The sequence below is a fragment of the Thamnophis sirtalis genome, unplaced genomic scaffold (genome assembly GCF_051295495.1).
Source record: "Thamnophis sirtalis isolate CommonGarterSnake01/CBP01778 unplaced genomic scaffold, rThaSir2_p1.2 scaffold_13, whole genome shotgun sequence".
Taxonomy (NCBI): Eukaryota; Metazoa; Chordata; class Lepidosauria; order Squamata; family Natricidae; genus Thamnophis; species Thamnophis sirtalis.
In genome coordinates, this window is record NW_028261393.1 from 9,062,736 (window position 1) to 9,082,206 (window position 19,471).

Below are 19,471 nucleotides of genomic sequence, written 5' to 3' on the forward strand. Positions count from 1 at the left end.
GCACAGCCTTAGCACAACATGCCCATGCTGTCTCTGCACAACCTGAAACTGCTCTCTCTTCAGAATATGAACCCCCTGTCTCAGCGCAACATGCCCATGCTATCTCTGCGCAACCTGACCCTACTGTCTCTTCAAAACATGAACCCCCTGTCTCAGCACAACATGCCCATGCTGTCTCTGTGCAACCTGATCCTACTGTCTCTTCAAAACATGAACCTCCTGTCTCAGCACAACATGCCCATGCTGTCTCTGTGCAACCTGACCCTACTGTCTCTTCAGAACATGAACCTCCTGTCTCAGCACAACATGCCCATGCTGTCTCTGCACAACCTGATCCTACTGTCTCTTCAAAACATAGACCTCCTGTCTCAGCACAATATGCCCATGCTGTCTCTGCGCAACCTGACCCTACTGTCTCTTCAAAACATGAACCCCCTGTCTCAGCACAACATGCCCATGCTGTCTCTGCGCAACCTGACCCTACTGTCTCTTCAGAACATGAACCTCCTGTCTCAGCACAACATGCCCATGCTGTCTCTGCGCAACCTGATCCTACTGTCTCTTCAAAACATAGACCTCCTGTCTCAGCACAATATGCCCATGCTGTCTCTGCGCAACCTGACCCTACTGTCTCTTCAAAACATAGACCTCCTGTCTCAGCACAACATGCCCATGGTGTCTCTGCGCAACCTGACCCTACTGTCCCTTCAGAATATGAACACCCTGTCTTAGCACAACATGCCCATGCTGTCTCTGCGCAACCTGACCCTACTGCCTCTTCAGAACATGAACCTCCTGTCTCAGCACAACATGCCCATGCTGTCTCTGCGCAACCTGACCCTACTGTCTCTTCAGAACATGAACCTCCTGTCTCAGCACAACATGCCCATGCTGTCTCTGCGCAACCTGACCCTACTGTCTCTTCAAAACTTAGACCTCCTGTCTCAGCACAATATGCCCATGCTGTCTCTGCGCAACCTGACCCTACTGTCTCTTCAGAACATGAACCTCCTGTCTTAGCACAACATGCCCATGCTGTCTCTGCGCAACCTGACCCTACTGCCTCTTCAGAACATGAACCTCCTGTCTCAGCACAACATGCCCATGCTGTCTCTGCGCAACCTGACCCTACTGTCTCTTCAGAACATGAACCCCCTGTCTCTTCAGAACATGAACCTCCTGTCTTAGCACAACATGCCCATGCTGTCTCTGCGCAACCTGACCCTACTGTCCCTTCAGAATATGAACCCCCTGTCTTAGCACAACATGCCCATGCTGTGTCTACACAACCTGACCCTACTCTCTCTTCAGAATATGAACCCCCTGTCTTAGCACAACATGCCCATGCTGTCTCTGCGCAACCTGATCCTACTGTCTCTTCAAAACATACAACTCCTGTCTCAGCACAACATGCCCATGCTCTCTCTGCGAAATCTGGCCCTACTGTCTCTTCAGAACATGAACCCACTGTTGCCTTGTCACAACATGCACCTGCTATCTCTGCACGACCTGCCCCTACTACCTTTGTTTCCTCTGGCGATGCATCTGTATTGCTTGCCTCTGAAGAACCTGCTGCCTCTGGAACACCTCGTATCTCTGGGGAAAAGTCTTCTGCCTCCAAAGGCCAGGTAGGTATGAAATCGTGTGGATTTTTAAAGGGCTATTCCTTTGAAGTGGGAGAAGAAGATTCTGCTGGCACTAAAAATGAAAAAAAAAATACCTTTCCTAATGTTCATGTAGGACTGAGTTAGTAAAACAAATGTTTCACTTAGCAACAGAAATTTTGTGGTCTACGGAACATATATATCAGCCCTTAAGTAATTTGCAAATGGCTTGGGAATAGGATTTCTCAAATCTCAAATTCCCATCATAAATACAAGCATTGAAGCACAGTGCTGACAAGAGAGATGTCACATAAATGAGATGGGACATTCCCTCACCCAAGACACCACATCTAGGCATAGGTCAGAAAGATTGCAAGGCTAAAGGGAATATATGTGACATTTGGGTTGATCTTACTCCCAGGTTTTTATTTTTCCGTTTGGTCGGGGGGGTTCTCTGACACTGATCAAATGATAAAAAGGATTTATATGCATTCATAGTTTGCTGTATTGGATACATTTCTGGAATCAAATGCAGATATTCACTCCGACAGATAAGTTGTATTTTGTTGACTGATGTCTGGGTATCCATGGCTAGGCATTGAAAACATGCTATGATGCTGAAGCTTTGGCTACATATGCCAAACTCACCGTGTCACGTTTCTGTCATGTGACATTTCTTGATGTTTTTCCCATTTGTGGAGCTGGGGTGGGCATGGTCTGTGCAGGACGCATCCAGCCCAGAGGTTGCCCGTTTGACACTCCTGGGTTGTAACTTTTCCTAATATGGAAGATTTCTTCCTTTCTGACAATTCTTCATCAGGGAGAAAAGGTAGGGAACAAAGAGATAGTATCAGAGCAAATCCTTCAATAGAATGAGAGATACTGTCCAGCTGTGCAAAGGGAATTTTACCCACCTCGGAAGGATGGAAGGCTGAGTCAACCTTAAAGCCGGTCAGAACTGAACTGCCAATTTACAGTCAGCTGGCAGTCGGCAGAAGAAGCCTGCAGTACTGTACTCTCGCCACGCTAGTTGCTCAGTGGGTCATCAAGTGACCACCCTCAATTTTACGACCTCTCTCACTGTAGCTGTTAAGTGGCTGGGGCAGTCATAAAGTGAACTCTGTGATCGTTAAGTGAATGCCATGCTCATGAAGCGAACCGTGGTGGCGCAGTGATTAGAGTGCAGTACTGCAGGCTTTCTGCCTGCAATTTGGCAGTTCGAATCTCACCAGGCTCAAGCCTTCCATCCTTCTGAAGTGGGTAAAACGAGGACCCAAATTGTTGGGGGCAATAGGCTGACTCTGTAAATGGCTTAGAGAGGGCTTTAAAAGCACTAAAAAGCAGTATATTAGTGCTATTGCTATGCTATTGCTGCTAATAGGGTGTTGATGGGGTGTTTTTTTTGACAGAAACTGCAAGTAAATGCCAGTTTCTGGCAAAAGTCATAAATAACAGTAATGCAGGCCAGTTGCTGAGCACTGAAAATATGATCACATGGCAGTGGGAGAGGGCAGTCATTGGGATTTTGAATCTGGGTCAAAAGTATCATCTCTGAGATCCATCCCAATGCTGGTGGGAACTGTAATCCCGTGACCCGACAAAAGCGCGAACATCAAAAGCGCGCCGACAACAGCGCGCCGACAACAGCGCGCCAACAGAAGCGCGATTTAAGTTAATGTAAGGTTTAGGGTTAGGTTTAGGTTTAGGGTTAGGTTTAGGTTTAGGGTTAGGGTTAGGGTTAGGGTTAGGGTTAGGGTTAGGGTTAGGGTTAGGGTTAGGGTTAGGGTTAGGGTTAGGGTTAGGGTTAGGTTTAGGGTTAGGGTTAGGGTTAGGGTTAGGGTTAGGGTTAGGTTTAGGGTTAGGGTTAGGGTTAGGGTTAGGGTTAGGGTTAGGGTTAGGGTTAGGGTTAGGGTTAGGGTTAGGGTTAGGGTTAGGGTTAGGGTTAGGGTTAGGGTTAGGTTACAGCGCGCTTCTGTCAGCGCGCTATTGTCGGCGCGCTTCAGCGCTCATTCGTCAGCGCGGTTTTGTCAGCACAGTTTTGTCACCGCGGTTTAGTCAGGCGCGCTTTTGTCGTTCGCGCATTTGTGGTGGAACCCTGTAATCCACCACGGTAGGAGTGCAGAAAGAGACATGTCCTGGGATGTCATCCTTCTCTGCAGGACAGCCATTGGAAGGAGATACCCCAGTGGTGGGATTGTTTTGTTCCCCCCTTTCCCTTGTCTTTTGTGAGCCGCCCGGAGTCCTCCGGGAGTGGGCGGCATACAAGACAAATAAATAAATAAATAAATAAATAAATAAATGAATGAATGAATGAATGAATGAATGAATGAATGAATGAATGAATAAATAAATAAATAAATAAATAAATAAATAAATGACGTTAGAATCCCCAAAGATGCTATTACATGCCCATCACATCTATTGTAGGAATTATGCATTGTTTTTCCTAGTAATGTCCACAATAGAATTCATACTCCAAAATTCCTTTTCTGTTTTTATTCTTTCCAGGCAATTAAAATCAAAAGATCCCACTAGGAGAATGTATGCCCAGTGAGTATGGAAGATACTCTTTGCTTCAGTAGAGCTTTACATTGTGCAGATTTTTCCTAGGACTTTATGATAAGTTGCTTTCAAATGCATAGACAGCAACATTCTGAAATATTAGCAGCCTTCTATTATGGATGTGAAAAAAATGCAGAGTGCAGAGAAGAGCAACAAAGATGATCAGGGGCTAACATATATAAAGAACGGTTGCCGGAATTGGGAATGTCTAGTGTGATGAAAAGAAGGACTAGGGGTGAAATGATAGCAATGTTCCAATATCTCGGGGGTTGCCCCAAAGAAGAGGGAGTCAAACTATTCTCCAAAGCACCTGAGGGCAGGATAAGAAGCAATGGGTAAAAACTAATCAAGGAGAGAAGCAACTTAGAATTAGGGAGAAATTTCCTGACAGCTAGAACAATGAATCAGTGGAACCACTTGCCTCCAGAAGTTGTGAATGCTGCAACACTGGAGGTTTTTAAGAGGAGACTGGACTGAAATGCTATGGGGTTTTCTGCCTAAGCAGGGGGTTGGATTAGAAGACCTCCAAGGTCCCTTCCAACTCTGTTATTCTATTCTTAATCACTAGCCACTTGTATGTAAAATAAGAGCAAACTCCATTCCCCATTACCAATAATTATAATACCTAGCTTAATAATGAAGCATCTGCTAGAAAACAACTAAGCTCGGAGAGTACCAAAGAACCCGCAGTTCAACATTGAGCTACAAATATTCACTTCTATCAGCATAAGAGTCAGTTTCATATCCTTTTTTAATGCCAAATTTTCACTCTTGTTTTTTCCCCTAGACCCACTAACTACATTTGCTGAGAATAAAATCCAGAGCCACCTCCTACACTTTCTCTTCCTGGCTTCCATAATTTGTTCCTAATCAAGGATCAGAGGGAAAATGAAACTTTCTTCTGAGAAGGGTTGCAACCTTTAGAATTCTTTCTGCCGATTTGGGGTGATTTTCTGCTGATTGTTAGCATAGATTGTTAGGTTTATTCTACAAGAATGAACATTTGCAAATAAATAGATCCAGCATTATCACAGAGTGTTGTCTTTATCATTGTGTTCTGAAAATTCGCATTTTTCCCAATATCATGATGAAGTTCAGGTCAGAACAATATTTGGTTGATTCTGGTAAAAAAAAAAAAAGAGAAGTGAAATGAATGAAAATAAAAATCAATGGATGAAAACGAACCAAGGGGAGAAGCAACCTAGAGCTAAGGAGGAATTTCCTGATCGTAAGAGCAATCAATCAATGGAACAACTTGCCTCCAGAAGTTGTTGGTGCGCCATCACTAGGGACTTTTAAGAAGAGACTAAACAGCCTCTTTCTGAAATGGAACAGGGTCTCCTGTTTGAGCAGGAGGTTGGATTAGAAGACCTCCAAGCAGTGGTGGGATTCAAATAACGGTTCTCTGCCCTAATGATTTCTTCCAACATCTAATTCACCAAACAGCTCAGAAAGTTAACAACCGGTTCTCCCAAACTGGTGCGAACTGGAAGACAGCGTTTATATCTTTGATACCCAAAGAAGATCAAGATACTACCCAACCCAAAAATTATAGACCTATTTCATTACTTATTGTAGATTATAAAATCTTTACTAAAATATTAGCAAATAGGTTAATGCTGGTCACTCAACAATTGATACACACTGACCAAACAGGTTTTATGCAGGGGAGACAGATGAAAAGTACTGTCAGATTAATTATTAATGCATTAGAATATTTGGGAAAGAACAACCAGATCCCTGCTGCGTTTATATTCTTGGATGCTGAGAAGGCCTTTGATCGAGTTAACTGGCAATTTCTGTTGAAGATATTGCAAAAAATGCAGATAGGAGATAATTTTTTACAATCAATTAAAGCAATATACCAACAGCAAACAGCACAAATCATAGTCAATGGAAGTTTAACAGACTCTTTTCAAATTGGAAAAGGTACAAGACAGGGCTGTTCTTTGTCCCCATTATTGTTTATTATAACTTTGGAAGTATTGTTGAATAAAATACGGGGCTTGGATGGTCTAAAAGGGATCAAGATTAGGCAGCAAGAATACAGAGTGCACGCTTTTGCGGATGATTTGATCATAATATTGGAACAACTGCAGGAATCCAGTATGGTCTTAATGAATACAATTAATCAATATGGTCAAGTGTCTGGTTTTAAAATAAATTTAGGAAAAACAAAAATATTAGATATAAATATGAATACTAAACAAAAGGAAGAATTAGGAGTGATGCTAGGATGTGAGGTAGTTAAAAAAGTCAAATATCTTGGAGTTAACATCTTAACTTCAAATGGGAAATTATATAAGCATAATTATGAACCACTTTGGCATAGTATACAGACAGAGATGAAAAAATAGGAGAAATTGCACTTATCTTTGTTGGGTAGGATAGCGGCAGTGAAAATGAATATCTTACCAAAAATTTTATTTCTTTTTCAAATGTTACCTATACTTAAAAAAGATGTGAATCTTTTAGAATGGCAGAAGGGTATCAACAAATCTGTATGGGCAGGAAATAAGCCGAGGGTAAAGATGAAAATAATGCAAGATGTACGTGAGAGAGGAGGCTTGAAACTACCTAACTTAAAACTATATTATGATGCAGTGGCACTATCTGTAATTAGTGATTGGACTCATTTAACTAATGATAGAATATTGAATATTGAGGGACACGATCTGGTATATGCTTACCTGTTATTCAACAAAAAATTGGATAAGAATTTTAAAAGTCATATTTTAAGAAATGCTTTACTGCGGGTCTGGAAAAAATACCAATATAAATTAAATGACAAGATACCCATGTGGGCAATTCCTAGACACGCAATTGAAAATATGAATATAGCACAAAAACAGGATAGAATTACTTACAGACAGCTTCTTATCTCGGAAAGGGGGGTACTACAATTAAAATCTTTAGAGATATTAAAAGAGGAGAAGGTAGTTCAAACATGGTTCCAGTATGGGCAATTACAGGCTAGGTGGAAAATAGATCAAAAAATTGGTTTTATTCAAGTAGAGGATAATCTGTTTAAACAAATAAGAGATCAAAGCTTAATGCATATAAAGAGGATATATAATGTATTAATACAGATGGATTCGGAAACAGAATTAGTTAAAGATTGTATGATAAAGTGGGCTCAAAACATTGAAGAACCAATAATGCTGGATACATGGGAAAGAATCTGGGTAAGAAATGTGAAATTTACACAAGCTCAAAATCTGAGAGAAAATTTTTATAAGATGTTCTATAGATGGCATTTAGATCCTAAAAAGCTGGCTTCTATGTATGCGAACTTACAGCCTAAATGTTGGAGATGTGGCTCTCTCGATGTTACCTATTTTCATATATGGTGGACCTGCCAAAAGGTTAAGGCATTTTGGATAAAAATATGGTGGATTATGCAAAATATCTTTAAAAGAAGGATAAAGTTTACTCCTCAGTTATTCTTACTAGGTATATGTACTGACTTTACAATGATAGAGACTAACTTGATTCTGCATCTAATAACGGCAGCAAGACTGTTGGTGGCGCAATACTGGAAGAAGGAAGACTTGCCTACAACTCAAGAATGGACATTGAAAGTTACAAACTTAGCCGAGATGGCTAAAATATCGGCATATCTTAAAGATCACTCAAATGAGAGATATAAGCGAGACTGGAAAAAATGGATTGACTATATACAAAATAAATATGGGACCAAGAAATTCCAGTTAGCCTATGCTTAAGATCAGAAATGATTTAAATTGTTTAAAGTTGGTTCAGCAAGAAGAAGCTAAGGTCAATGTAGAATGTTATTAATTTTTTTTATTTCTTTTTTTTTTCTCAATAGATTTTAGACTGTGTTTGTTAGAAATCCATACTGTGTACAGGTTCTGGGAAGTCGGGGGGGGGGAGGTGGAGGGGGTTGGAGGAAAGGGTGGAGGGAGGGAGGGGTATATATTAGGCTAGACAAGAATTTGGTGGTAAACTAGAATTATTTTGATATACAAGAAATTGTACTTCGATGTCTTACTGATTGAGGAATGATGAAATGTTTGCCTTAAAAGAAATAAAACTTTTGAAACAGGAAAAAAAAGAAGGCCAAGCCAGTCCACTTTACATAATAAAGACTTCTCAACTTCAGCTACAGGAAAGCATGATAATATTGGCCCCAACTGACCACATGGTATCTGAGAACACAACCAAACCTGGATTCAAAACACAGCTTAGAGAGTTGTCCCTGCATGGCCCCATGGGAGTCTGACAACCAATCAGAATACATTTCTTATACAGGAATAGGAAACAGAGAGGTGGGACTGAACAGGGTATAAAAAGCCTAGCAAGCCCCTCCCTCGGCCCTTCTCTTCTTCTCCACCAACATTGAAGCCTATCATCACCTTTTCTGTTCAGGGCTCAAGCCATGTGGTCCTGTCCACCAATAAACCATCTTTCCAAGCAGCCTCCATGTCTCCAGTGTCTTTTTCCCCACTTGGAGCCAAACCCAGAAGGACATTTCTTTCATCAGTAGAAAGGAAAAGAAAAAGAAAATAATTGATAATCAATATATGCCAGTTTCCAAGTGGCTGAATTTTCATCATGTGACCATGGGATTAGGATTACTTTATTTATATGCCGCCCTTTTCCCTGGGGGGACTCAGGGCGGCTCACAATCCAAGGGGGAGGGGAGTACAAGACAAAAAATACACACATAAAACAGTACATCGTTAAAAAACGCAACAGTCATACTATTCGGGTGGGGTTGAAATCTTAGCCCCAGGCTTGTCGGGACAGCCAGGTTTTAAGGGCTATGGGGATGCTGCGATGGTCACAAGTGTGAAAATAGCCATAAATAACATAAGAATTCCCTAGGGTTGAAGTCCACAAGACTTAAAGATCCCAAGTTTGGACACCGCTGGTCTAAATCAATCAAACTAAGAAAGATAATCAAAAGAGGACTAAGAGAAGATAATGTTCAGTCAAATCCAGGAAAAAAAGATTTTAAACAACAAATGGCCTTTCAGAAACACTCCATTATCCTCATGGAAATTTCAGGTGGCATTTTCATCATTATTTTCTTTTAAGTCAAGGTCATTCTCAAAATAATAATGATAATAATATAGAGGGTGGAGGAATGTTTTGGTTGGCACCAGATCTTTCTTTGTGAATGTGTCCTTGTAACCTTTCTCAAGAGGTAATTTGAAGGCCTTATCAATTGCTCCTTTCAGTTTGGGCAGTCCGGCTTATCTTGATACATCACTAGAGATCCATCCTTAATCCACCCATTCCTACTTAGGACACTTTCTCATTTGGGGAAGGAAACCACAAGCTGAGAAAAATGAAGCTCTTCTTCATGGGTGCTGCTTTGTTGATTTCTGTGCTCAGCACAGATGCCCAGGTGAGATGAAACATGCATTTTAGAAAGGGTGACTCAAACCCTGTGGGTTAAACACGGACTAAATTGGCTGCACTCAAGTCCTACTGAAATCTCAGACATAACAAATGGGGATTTTGTAAAGTTTCAATGAGAGGATCCAGGTTAAGGACTATTCAAACGCATGTCTAAATAAAATCATTTTTCTGAATTGAATGGGACAGTCCAATTGGACCCCACACTTTTAAAAGTGGTTTCAAGTATTTACTTAGACTGATTGCCTCAATTCAAATCAATGACTCTATTCCAATTGGAAGCTTGTTTTTTTGCATTAATTAATAATGGGTTTTATAGCTTGCAACAACATTAATTAGTCACAGATTGTGTTCAAATGTGTTTTTTCTGGTTTTGGCTTCCGATCCACTCTAAAGCCAGTCAATGATTACCAGGAATAGTGTTCGGTGTCTTTGTTAAGGTTTAGTGAGTTTAAAAATTTCCATCTCTTGTTTTCATTCCATCAATAGATATATTGCAGTGTGACTGAACATGTCATGCTAAAACAGGATTAAATAATTGGTGATTATTGTTTTTCCCTTACAGAATTATATTCCAAATCCTCCTCCTCCACCCCCAGTAAGTAGAAGGGTTTCTTGTTTTGATACACTTTGATATTTCTGACTGCTGCCAGGAATCTGGATAAGATGGAAAATGAGATTACACATTCACAAACGGGGCACTTGGTTGGCCAAATTGTATCCCTCTTCCAACATGGCAGAGCCAAGCTTCGCACCTTGCTCACCCAAAGGGCCATCGTTGTTGGAACTGACCCCACAGAAAATCATGAGTTTCATTCACAGGACATGTCTCATCCATGCATTGGGCATTTTAGGAGAAACACAGCTGGCCAGAGGTTCAGAACTTTACTCTCTCATACAAATGACATTGAGGGGAACCATATATGGGCCTCCTCTGAATCCCCTCCCTGACACTTCCCTCTCTTTGTTGGAGAAAGAGCAGGTGTATAAATGTTCGTTTGTTTTTTGCATTTCTATAGGAGTACTTTGCAAACTATAATCCACAGGTCCCTGAAGCTGTAAGTACAGTATGATCTTTTCCTTTTCCTTTTGTTCCTTATTTATCCTATTTAAAAGTTGTCTGCTGGTGGAACTGTTTACTTTATTTGTGTTAAGTTAAAATTTCCCTGTCTTTTGATGCTTGGGTGTAAATTATTAGAACATTTTGGGGAATAAACATAGATGTAGGGTTTTCAAGTGCAAGGTTTTTGTATATCTTTTTATTCCTTTAAATGTTTATATGCATAAAATTATATGCATGTGTAAATGAATGAATAAACATCTAAAAGATAAGTGCCTGTGGATGGGTGGATGGATGGATGGATGGAAAGATAGAATAAATAGATAGATAGATAGATAGATAGATAGATAGATAGATAGATAGATAGATGGGTGGGTGGGTGGGTGGGTGGGTGGGTGGGTGGGTGGGTGGCTAGGTAGGTAGGTAGATAGATATAGATAGATAGATAGATAGATAGATAGATAGATAGATAGATAGATAGATAGATAGATAGATAGATAGATTCTTTTTGTAAGCCGCCTGGAGTCCTTCAGGATTGAATAAACATCTAAAAGATAAGTGCCTGTGGATGGATGGATGGATGGATGGATGGATGGATGGATGGATGGAAAGATAGAATAGATAGATAGATAGATAGATAGATAGATAGATAGATAGATAGATAGATAGATAGATAGATAGATAGATAGATATAGATAGATTGATTCTTTTTGTAAGCCGCCTGGAGTCCTTCGGGATTGGGCGGCATATAAATTTTATAAATAAATAAATAAATAAATAAATAAATAAATAAATAAATAAATAAATAAAGATAGATAGATAGATAGATAGATAGATAGATATAGAGATACATGATAGATAGATAGATAGATAGATAGATAGATAGATAGATAGATAGATAGATAGATAGATAGTAGGTAGAAGGTAGATAGATAAATAGATAGATAGTAGGTAGGTAGGTAGGTAGGTAGGTAGGTAGGTAGGTAGGTAGGTAGGTAGGTAGGTAGGATAGACAATCTATGATTTCAAAAATAGGAAAAACATTGGGATTTTTATTTTTACATTTATCTGTGTTTCATAGTTTGGGTGGATTTGATACAGAATTGCAACTTATGCATACCCCAAAAAATTAAATCAAGAAAAAAGTTCACATTTTTCTTTCTGCAGAGGCCTCAAAGGTTCCCTGGCTCTCCCCAAGCCAGCTATTCTGGGCCACAAGTGAGTATAACCTTTGTATTCTCCTAAGAGACCCACCTGAAAGAACCACAAGAAACTATCTGAGCCATTTGTTTGTCTCTTTGTGTTTGTCTCTCTATATTAAGGTGACCACATGTCCCAATTTTGGCGGGACAGTCACAATTTTGCACAATTTGTCCCGCGTCCCACCACTTTCTTAAAAAGTCCCGATTTTTTTTAAAAAAAAATATTTTTACCAACGTAAAGAGGCTGCAAGGCCGTGGCAGATAGGGGGTTTTACTGATTTTCTAGGACACATGCAAGTTGCCTACTACGTCCTCCATATTTGGGGAGAGACATTCGCTCCCGCGCAGCACGATCACACCGCAGGTTTTCAAAGCCACGCTCTTGATTGGCTCGCAAACGTCACGAGAGGAGGAGGACAAAAAGCACTGTAGCTTTGCCTAAAGAATAGCTGTCTCTGTAGGAACGAGAATGTCACTCATCCCAATCTGTTGAGACAAATATTTAATCTCTCAGTTCGATGCTTTTGGAAAGCAGAAAGCCTAGATATTCAAGGGAAGACTTATCCTACTCGCGATAGCATCAGGATTCTGCACTATAGCTTACAACATTGCTATGCAGTAGTAAATTGAAAAGATATAATACAGAAAAACCGATGTCATTAAGCTGTAAGTCCTGAACTAATATATTAAGGAGTAAGCCTTACTGAATTGCACATGGTTTTCTTGCCGCCTCGCTTAGAACTACTTGCCAGAAACAAAGCAGTCTTGCACCCCCCCCCAGCGGCCCCTTTGCTCGCGGGGTGCAACAGCCCACCCTTTGACTCACTGTTTCCTTCCAGGTGGCTGGAGAGCCGCTTGTGACAAGGTGCGCCGCCTCAAGCTACCTGCAGCGGTGCTTCCCTCCCTCTGCGCCTTGCCTGCCTGCCTGCCTGCTGGCACCGACGCTCCAGGCGTCTTCTTTACCAGGCAAGCCCTCCGCAGGGCAAGGGAGTGTGACCAGGCAAGGTGGAGTCAGTGGGGAGGGGGGCAGACAAACTCCATGCCCGCCTCTTTCTTCCAGCAGGTCCGAGAATCACTGGTGGCAAAGAGTTCAGCAGCTTCGCCCGGCTGGAGGGGAGGGCGTGGGGTGTGGGAGACGAGCCTCCAGGACGGCCCTGTAAGCTCGCCTCTCCGGACGGCCCTGTAAGCCCCAGACCCTCCCTCCAGCTCGCTCCGTCCCATCTGCCAGAACTTCTCCCATGTGCAGTAGATCTCTGTAGATCTGCCTCTGAGGAGCTTCCTGCCTTCCTTCCTTCCTTCCTTCCTTCCTTTCTTCCTTCCTTCCTTCCTTTCTCTGTCTCCTCCTCCTTCTCATCTTGTTCTTTCTCTTCCTTCCCTCTTTCCTTCTTATTCCTATCACCTTCCTTCTTTCCTTAATTTCTTGCCTCCTTTCCAATCTCCATCCCTCTCTCGATCTCCTTTTCCTCCCTCCTTCCTTCCTTCCTTTCTCTGTCTCCTCCTCCTTCTCATCTTGTTCTTTCCTTTCCTTCCCTCTTTCCTTCTTATTCCTATCACCTTCCTTTTTTCCTTAATTTCTTGCCTCCTTTCCTATCTCCATCCCTCTCTCGATCTCCTTTTCCTCCCCCTTCCTTCCTTCCTTTCTCTGTCTCCTCCTCCTTCTCATCTTGTTCTTTCCTTTCCTTCCCTCTTTCCTTCTTATTCCTATCACCTTTCTTCTTTCCTTAATTTCTTGCCTCCTTTCCTATCTCCATCCCTCTCTTGATCTCCTTCTCCTCCCTCTTTCCTTCCTTCCTTTCTCAGGAGGGGACGAGTGGGGGGGCGAAAGGGTGACAGGCTGTGGGTGGCCAGGGACCCCTCCCCTTCAGACACAAGACGAGAGACCATGAGGAGAGCCCAGGACGAGGGGAGGGCAAGAGGTTGGCAGAACCACGAGCAGCAGTGGTTGTCCCAAGCAGGGGCATGGTGGAGGTGGTGTGGGTAAAAGGGAACTGGCGAGGGCTGCAGGCCCAACAGGGATCGGGCAATGGAGGTGGCCAAACTCCATGCCTGCCTCTTTCTTCCAGCAGCACTGAGAATCGCTGGTGGCAAAGAGCTCGGCGGCGTCAGTCGGCTGGAGGGGAGGGCGTGGGGTGTGGGAGACCAGCCTCCGGGAAGCTCGCTTCTCCAGACGGCCCTGTAAGCCCCACACACACCCTCCGGCTCACTCCGTCCCATCTGCCAGAACTTCTCCCATACAGTATGCACAACTCTGCAGAGCATAATTGGATCCTACAGTAAATACATTCAGTAGTATCAATGCATTTTCCAAGCTGGCAGAATGGAGACTACAGCGCCCAGAATTCCTAAACAACAGGTTTAAATGCCTGTGTGAGAATTTTGGGAATTGAAGTCTCAGTTCAGAGGTGCAGATCTTGAGCGAATTGGCTTGAAGGAGGCTAGAAGACAACAGGAGCCTCACTGAATTTAATAATACTTGTTGCTGAATCAAGCTGACATGCTTCTGCTGATTAAACTATTCCAGTGTTTTCCCTATAATTCCTTTTACAAGATATAATCTTCCTTGAGTCTAGCTCAGTTCCTGGAGAAACCATAAACATATTCAAAAACTACCAGATTATTTTTGAAACTGTTGTTTTTCCCATTTAGCTTTCAATTTGTAGGGATGTAACCTAGCTGTTTTTGCCTGCTCTCAAAAAGATGAGCAGGGTTGAACTTGGCTAATAATTGGAGGGGAACCCACCTGGGAATCTCAGTACTGTATATTTAATAGAAAAATATTAAAAATTGTCCAAAAGCAACAATGACAATTTCCATACTACTGCTAAGAAAATTACGACACATCAATAAAATTATAGGAGCTGAGTTTAACTCAAGAGAAACTTTTCTAAAGGTAGACAGTTATATAACAATTCCACAATTCTGAAAGAACAAGCTTGTTCTATATGAAATTTAATGCTACAGCAGAATGAAGTAACACTGAAGATAAGTGCAGCTAGTCCTCAATGCACGACCACAATTAAGCCCAAAATTTATGTTGTTAAGTGAGAAATTTATTGAGTTTTGCCCCATTTTACATTTTTTCTTGCCACATTTGTTAAGTGAATCATTGCAGTTAAATTAGTATCATGGTTGTTGAGTGAATCTGCTTTCCCCATTCTTTGCTTGTCAGAGGGCCGCGAACGGGAATCACATGACTCCGGAAAACTGCAACTGTCATAAATCTATGTCAGTTGCCAAGCATCCAAATGTAAATCTTGTGACCATGGAGATGCTGCAATGGTCATAAGTGTGAAAAACAGTAGAAGTCCTTTTTCTGTGCCGTTGTAACTTTGAACTGTCACTAAATGAACTGTTGTATATTGAGGACTGCCTATATTACATTTAATTTTTTAAAAATAGCCAATAATTTATATCCTTGAATAAGACTGCATTTAATTCATATAATTATATTTTATGACTATTTACAGGAAGGTTCTTGGAATGGGGCTGAAAAGTCCCAATTTTTTTTAAAAAAAATTAATCACTCCCCCCCCCCAGGTCAATGGTGTCCCTCTTTACCAATGTTAAAATCTGGTCACCTTACTCTATATGCATATTTATTCTTCTGTTTAATAAATTTATATGCTGCCCATCTCACTCGTAAATGCTACTCTTGGCTTATATGTTGTTGCAATATAATTTACACAGAGATGTATGTCTATGCTTATACGGGAGAAAAAAAATGCACATTTCTGTTTTATACTATATAACTGCCTATTAACATTATTTCACAAAGGAAGACATCCACATTTTTCTGCTTTCGACAGTGGTTTTCTAGCAACTTTGGCTCAGCAATGAGTAAAATATTCATACGATACCCATTTGAGAGGACCCAAGAAGCTAGCTGGCCCAAAATATTTATATATAAATTTAAAAATAACTTGACTTAAAAAGAAAGAAAGAAACTAGCTGGCCCTGAAAATTATAGTGCCCCTGAAAATTATAGTGCCCCATGCAGGAGTAAATGCTTCAAAATCTGGGGTAGGCATATTGTGAAAAGCAGCCCTCTGGGATTGTGTTGAAAGATGGAGATGAAGATGCTTCAGAAACAGAGGGGGAAGGCAGACATATGAGCTATCTCCCTTGTTACTGCAGGATCTTACAATCAAGAAATGTAATATATTGTATAACAAGATAAAAATTAGTACCGATCGTCCTCACTCAATGACTGCCATTAATGACTGGAGTCATTAAGCAAAGCAGTTGCTAAATGAAAAATCACATGACTGTGACCATGCTTATCATCTGACACATGGGACAATGCGATGTTGTGGTTGTAAATCCTAGCAATAGTTGCAAAGTTATTTTTTCATTATTGTTGTAATCCATTGTCTGAGGGAGTTGCTGAGTAATAAGGATAATTAGGATTGCCGGTAGCCTCTTTTCTTACAGTTGCTGCAAGGATGATATTAGGCAAGATCCTAGTGTGTGCCAAACACAGGTTTCAGAGAAAATACAGCATTTAAACATTATTTATCACTAATATCTGAGGTCTTTGTAAGCTTCACCTAGGAAGGATAGGTCATGTGTGGATTTAGCGAATTTAAACTCTTCCTTGTCTTTGTTGCGGAAATAATTGGTTTGTAATATATCTTTGAATTTCTGCAGGAATTCCCTAATTCACCAAACCCTCTACCTGTAAGTATGATCTTCTCCTTTGCCTGAAATTATTAATGTTTGTTGAGGAATCTTTGTTAAGACTTTCTGCTTAGAGCCCAAGGTTCCCAAATTCTGTGTGAATTATGTCACAAAATTGGTGGATGGATGGATGGATGGATGGATGGATGGATGGAGGGAGGGAGGGAGGGAGGGAGGGATGATAGGTGGATGGATAGATGATAGATAGATAGATAGATAGATAGATAGATAAGGTAGATGATAGATAGATAGATAGATAGATAGATAGATAGATAGATAGATAGATAGATAGATAGATAGATAGATAGATAGATAGATAGGCAGGCAGGCAGGCAGGCAGGCAGGCAGGCAGGCAGGCAGGCAGGCAGGCAGGCAGGCAGGCAGGCAGGCAGGCAGGCAGGCAGGCAGGCAGGCAGGCAGGCAGGCAGGCAGGCAGACAGACAGACAGACAGATATCAAAATAGAGCTGGAAGGGACTTTGAAGGTCTTCTAGTCCCACCCCCTGCCCAAGCAGGAGACTCTATACCATTTCAGATAGGTGGTTGTCCAGTCTTTTCTTAAAACCTGTCAGTAATGAACAACACACAAACACACACACACACACACATATGTATATTTGTGTGTATATATGTATGTGTGTATGTGTGTGTATGTATGTATACATATGTGAATATATATGAATATTTGAGTCGTTAACATTATGCACACATGTTTATATATATGAAAGATATTGCAGGATTTCATTTTATACCAATTAAATCTCTGTCTAAAAAAACCCCGATTTCTTCTTTCTACAGTGGTTTCCTAGGGACTTTGGTTCAGCAGTGAGTATAACCTTTGCCTGCTTGTTTGAGAGACATTTCCCCCCCCCAAAAAAAAAATATATATCTGGCTTTGAAAATCATATTGTACCATTTGGTCTCATTCCCAAATCTGGAAATGTGAGGAGTAGCCCTGGATTGCCTGGGGAGTGGATTGAGAATAGACAAAGGCTTTTGATAGACAAATAGACAAGAGAAGGCAGAAATATTGGATAACTCTCCATTACAAAAGATTGAAGGGCCCTTTGAAAAACAAATAGTATTGGGAGGTTTTTTGGCAGCATCATGCTAGGAGGTGGAAATATTATTTTTCATCTGTTTCTACTCTTGTGAGTCCGATGCTCGCAGGCTGCAATTAATAAGTCATTTTAGTTGCCTTTTTCCCAATAGAGGCAAAAGTTCTCCTGCAAATGTGTGCTAGTAGTTTATGGCTCTAGGGATGGTGCTCATCTCCATTTTTAAGCCAAAGAGCCAGCGCTGTCTGGAGACATCTCCGAAGATGTCATGTGACCGGCATGACTAAATGCCGATGGCGCACCGAGTGCCGTTACCTTCCCACCAAAGGTGGTCCCTATTTTTCTACTTGCTTTTTTTACGTGCTTTCAAACTGCTAGATCGGCAGAAGCTGGGATAAGTAACGGGAGCTCACCCCGTTACACAGCGCTAGGGATTCAAACTGCTGAACTGCTGATCGACAAGCTCAGTGACTTAGCCACTGAGCCACCGCTTCCTTGTTAGGGGATTACAATCTTCATTTTCCAGTTTTGTTTCACATTTTATGGGGAAGATGAAAGAAAAATACACTTGTTCTCTAACTCTATGTCTTGGTGCATGTGTTGTTCGTCCATAGGATCATTTTAGGCCTGAGAAGCTGGTAAGTACCTTACCTTCTTTTTAATGTAGTTTTAGAAGTTTGCCTTTGATTGCTGTGGAATCTCAGATGTGACGCATTGCAAAAGCTCAGCAAGCTTTCTTTTGAAGTAGAAGCTAAATCCAAGGCCGCAATTTTCCTGGACCGTTCTCATATCAATATAGGAGGCTATTGCTTCTTCCTTTATTGTTTGGCCATGTTCCCAACGATGTTGGGCACATGACAATATGCCAAAGAGTAAAATAATAATATAAAAGGTGCCTGAGCTTGGCACCTTCAGACCAATCAAGATAACCCATGTTTCTCCAAGATTATAAGCCCAGGTGACTGGCTCAGGTATCAGTGCCCCGATCAAGAAAGATTGTTGATGTTGGATGCCAAGAAGAAAGGGTGGATTGGCTTTCCATTCAAAGCAATAGTCAATGTTATAGCATGGGATTGGAGACGGCGCCAGGAAATTGTAGTCTTGTGACGGCCCTGGTTTATATACTATACACATTTTTGTGTGTGTTTGTGTGTAGTGACTTGTATTCAACGGATTAGCAAAGCAAAATTAGATCAGAGACCAGATTTTATATACAGTATTTGCAGACACGTGAGCAATTAACATTAGGTGTCAAACTCAAGGCCTGGGGCTCGGATCCGGTCCATGGGATGCTTAGATCTGCTCTGCAGGGCTGCCCTGGAAACAGCAAAGGACCAGCCCATGGTGCTCCTTCCAGTGAAAATGGAGCTCAGGAGGCCCCCTGGAGCTCTGTTTTTGCTGGCAGAGGGTTGCAGGAGTCTATCACAGCCGAAAATGGAGCTCTGGAGCCCATTTTTGCTGGCAAAGTGCTTGGGCCACCATAGGCACTCCCAACAGAGCCAAGGTAGCGCAGTGGTTAAATGCAGCACTGCAGGCTACTTCAGCTGACTGCAGTTCTGCAGTTCGGCTGTTTAAATCTCACCGGCTCAAGGTTGACTCAGCCTTCCATCCTTCCGAGGTGGGTAAAATGAGGACCCGGATTGTTGTTGGGGGCAATATGCTGACTCTGTAAATCACTTAGAGTGGGCTGAAAGCCCTATGAAGCGGTATATAAGTCGAACTGCTATTGCTATTGCTAACATGAGTGACATCAAGCTGGCCATACCCACCCTGGCCACACCCACTCCAGCCCACAGAGGTCAAGCACAACCCTGATGTGGCCCTCAATGAAATCGAGTTTGACACCCCTGCTGTGGAGCAAAGAAATTTGAAATAAAATTGTAAGCATAGTTGCAATCACATTTTATGTGACCGAGTTGCCGTA

The 19,471-nt window shown here is 41.7% G+C and overlaps 1 protein-coding gene and 1 long non-coding RNA gene across 2 annotated transcripts; both read left to right on the top strand.

Moving 5' to 3' along the window:
* The first annotated feature begins 1,304 nt into the window (after positions 1-1,304).
* On the top strand, positions 1,305-5,186 carry LOC148043005 (uncharacterized). Its single transcript, XM_087727484.1, has 3 exons — positions 1,305-1,628; positions 4,113-4,154; positions 4,954-5,186. Exons 1-3 carry the CDS (start codon positions 1,339-1,341, stop codon positions 4,973-4,975), a joined length of 354 nt encoding a protein of 117 aa, XP_087583610.1. The 5' UTR covers positions 1,305-1,338; the 3' UTR covers positions 4,976-5,186.
* A 6,594-nt stretch (positions 5,187-11,780) lies between these two features.
* Positions 11,781-18,185, top strand: LOC148043006 (uncharacterized). Its single transcript, XR_015698325.1, has 4 exons — positions 11,781-11,829; positions 16,461-16,490; positions 17,288-17,314; positions 18,162-18,185. It is a non-coding gene; the product is annotated as an uncharacterized LOC148043006 (long non-coding RNA).
* The last annotated feature ends 1,286 nt before the right edge of the window (positions 18,186-19,471 follow it).

Excerpts from the sequence above, each read along its gene's own strand:
- LOC148043005 (XM_087727484.1), top strand. The coding sequence starts at position 1,339 with ATGCCCATGCTGTCTCTGCGCAACCTGATCCTACTGTCTCTTCAAAAC. Across the intron at positions 1,629-4,112 it reads CTTCTGCCTCCAAAGGCCAG|GCAATTAAAATCAAAAGATC; the intron begins GTAGGTATGAAA and ends TATTCTTTCCAG. Across the intron at positions 4,155-4,953 it reads ACTAGGAGAATGTATGCCCA|ACCCACTAACTACATTTGCT; the intron begins GTGAGTATGGAA and ends TTTTTCCCCTAG.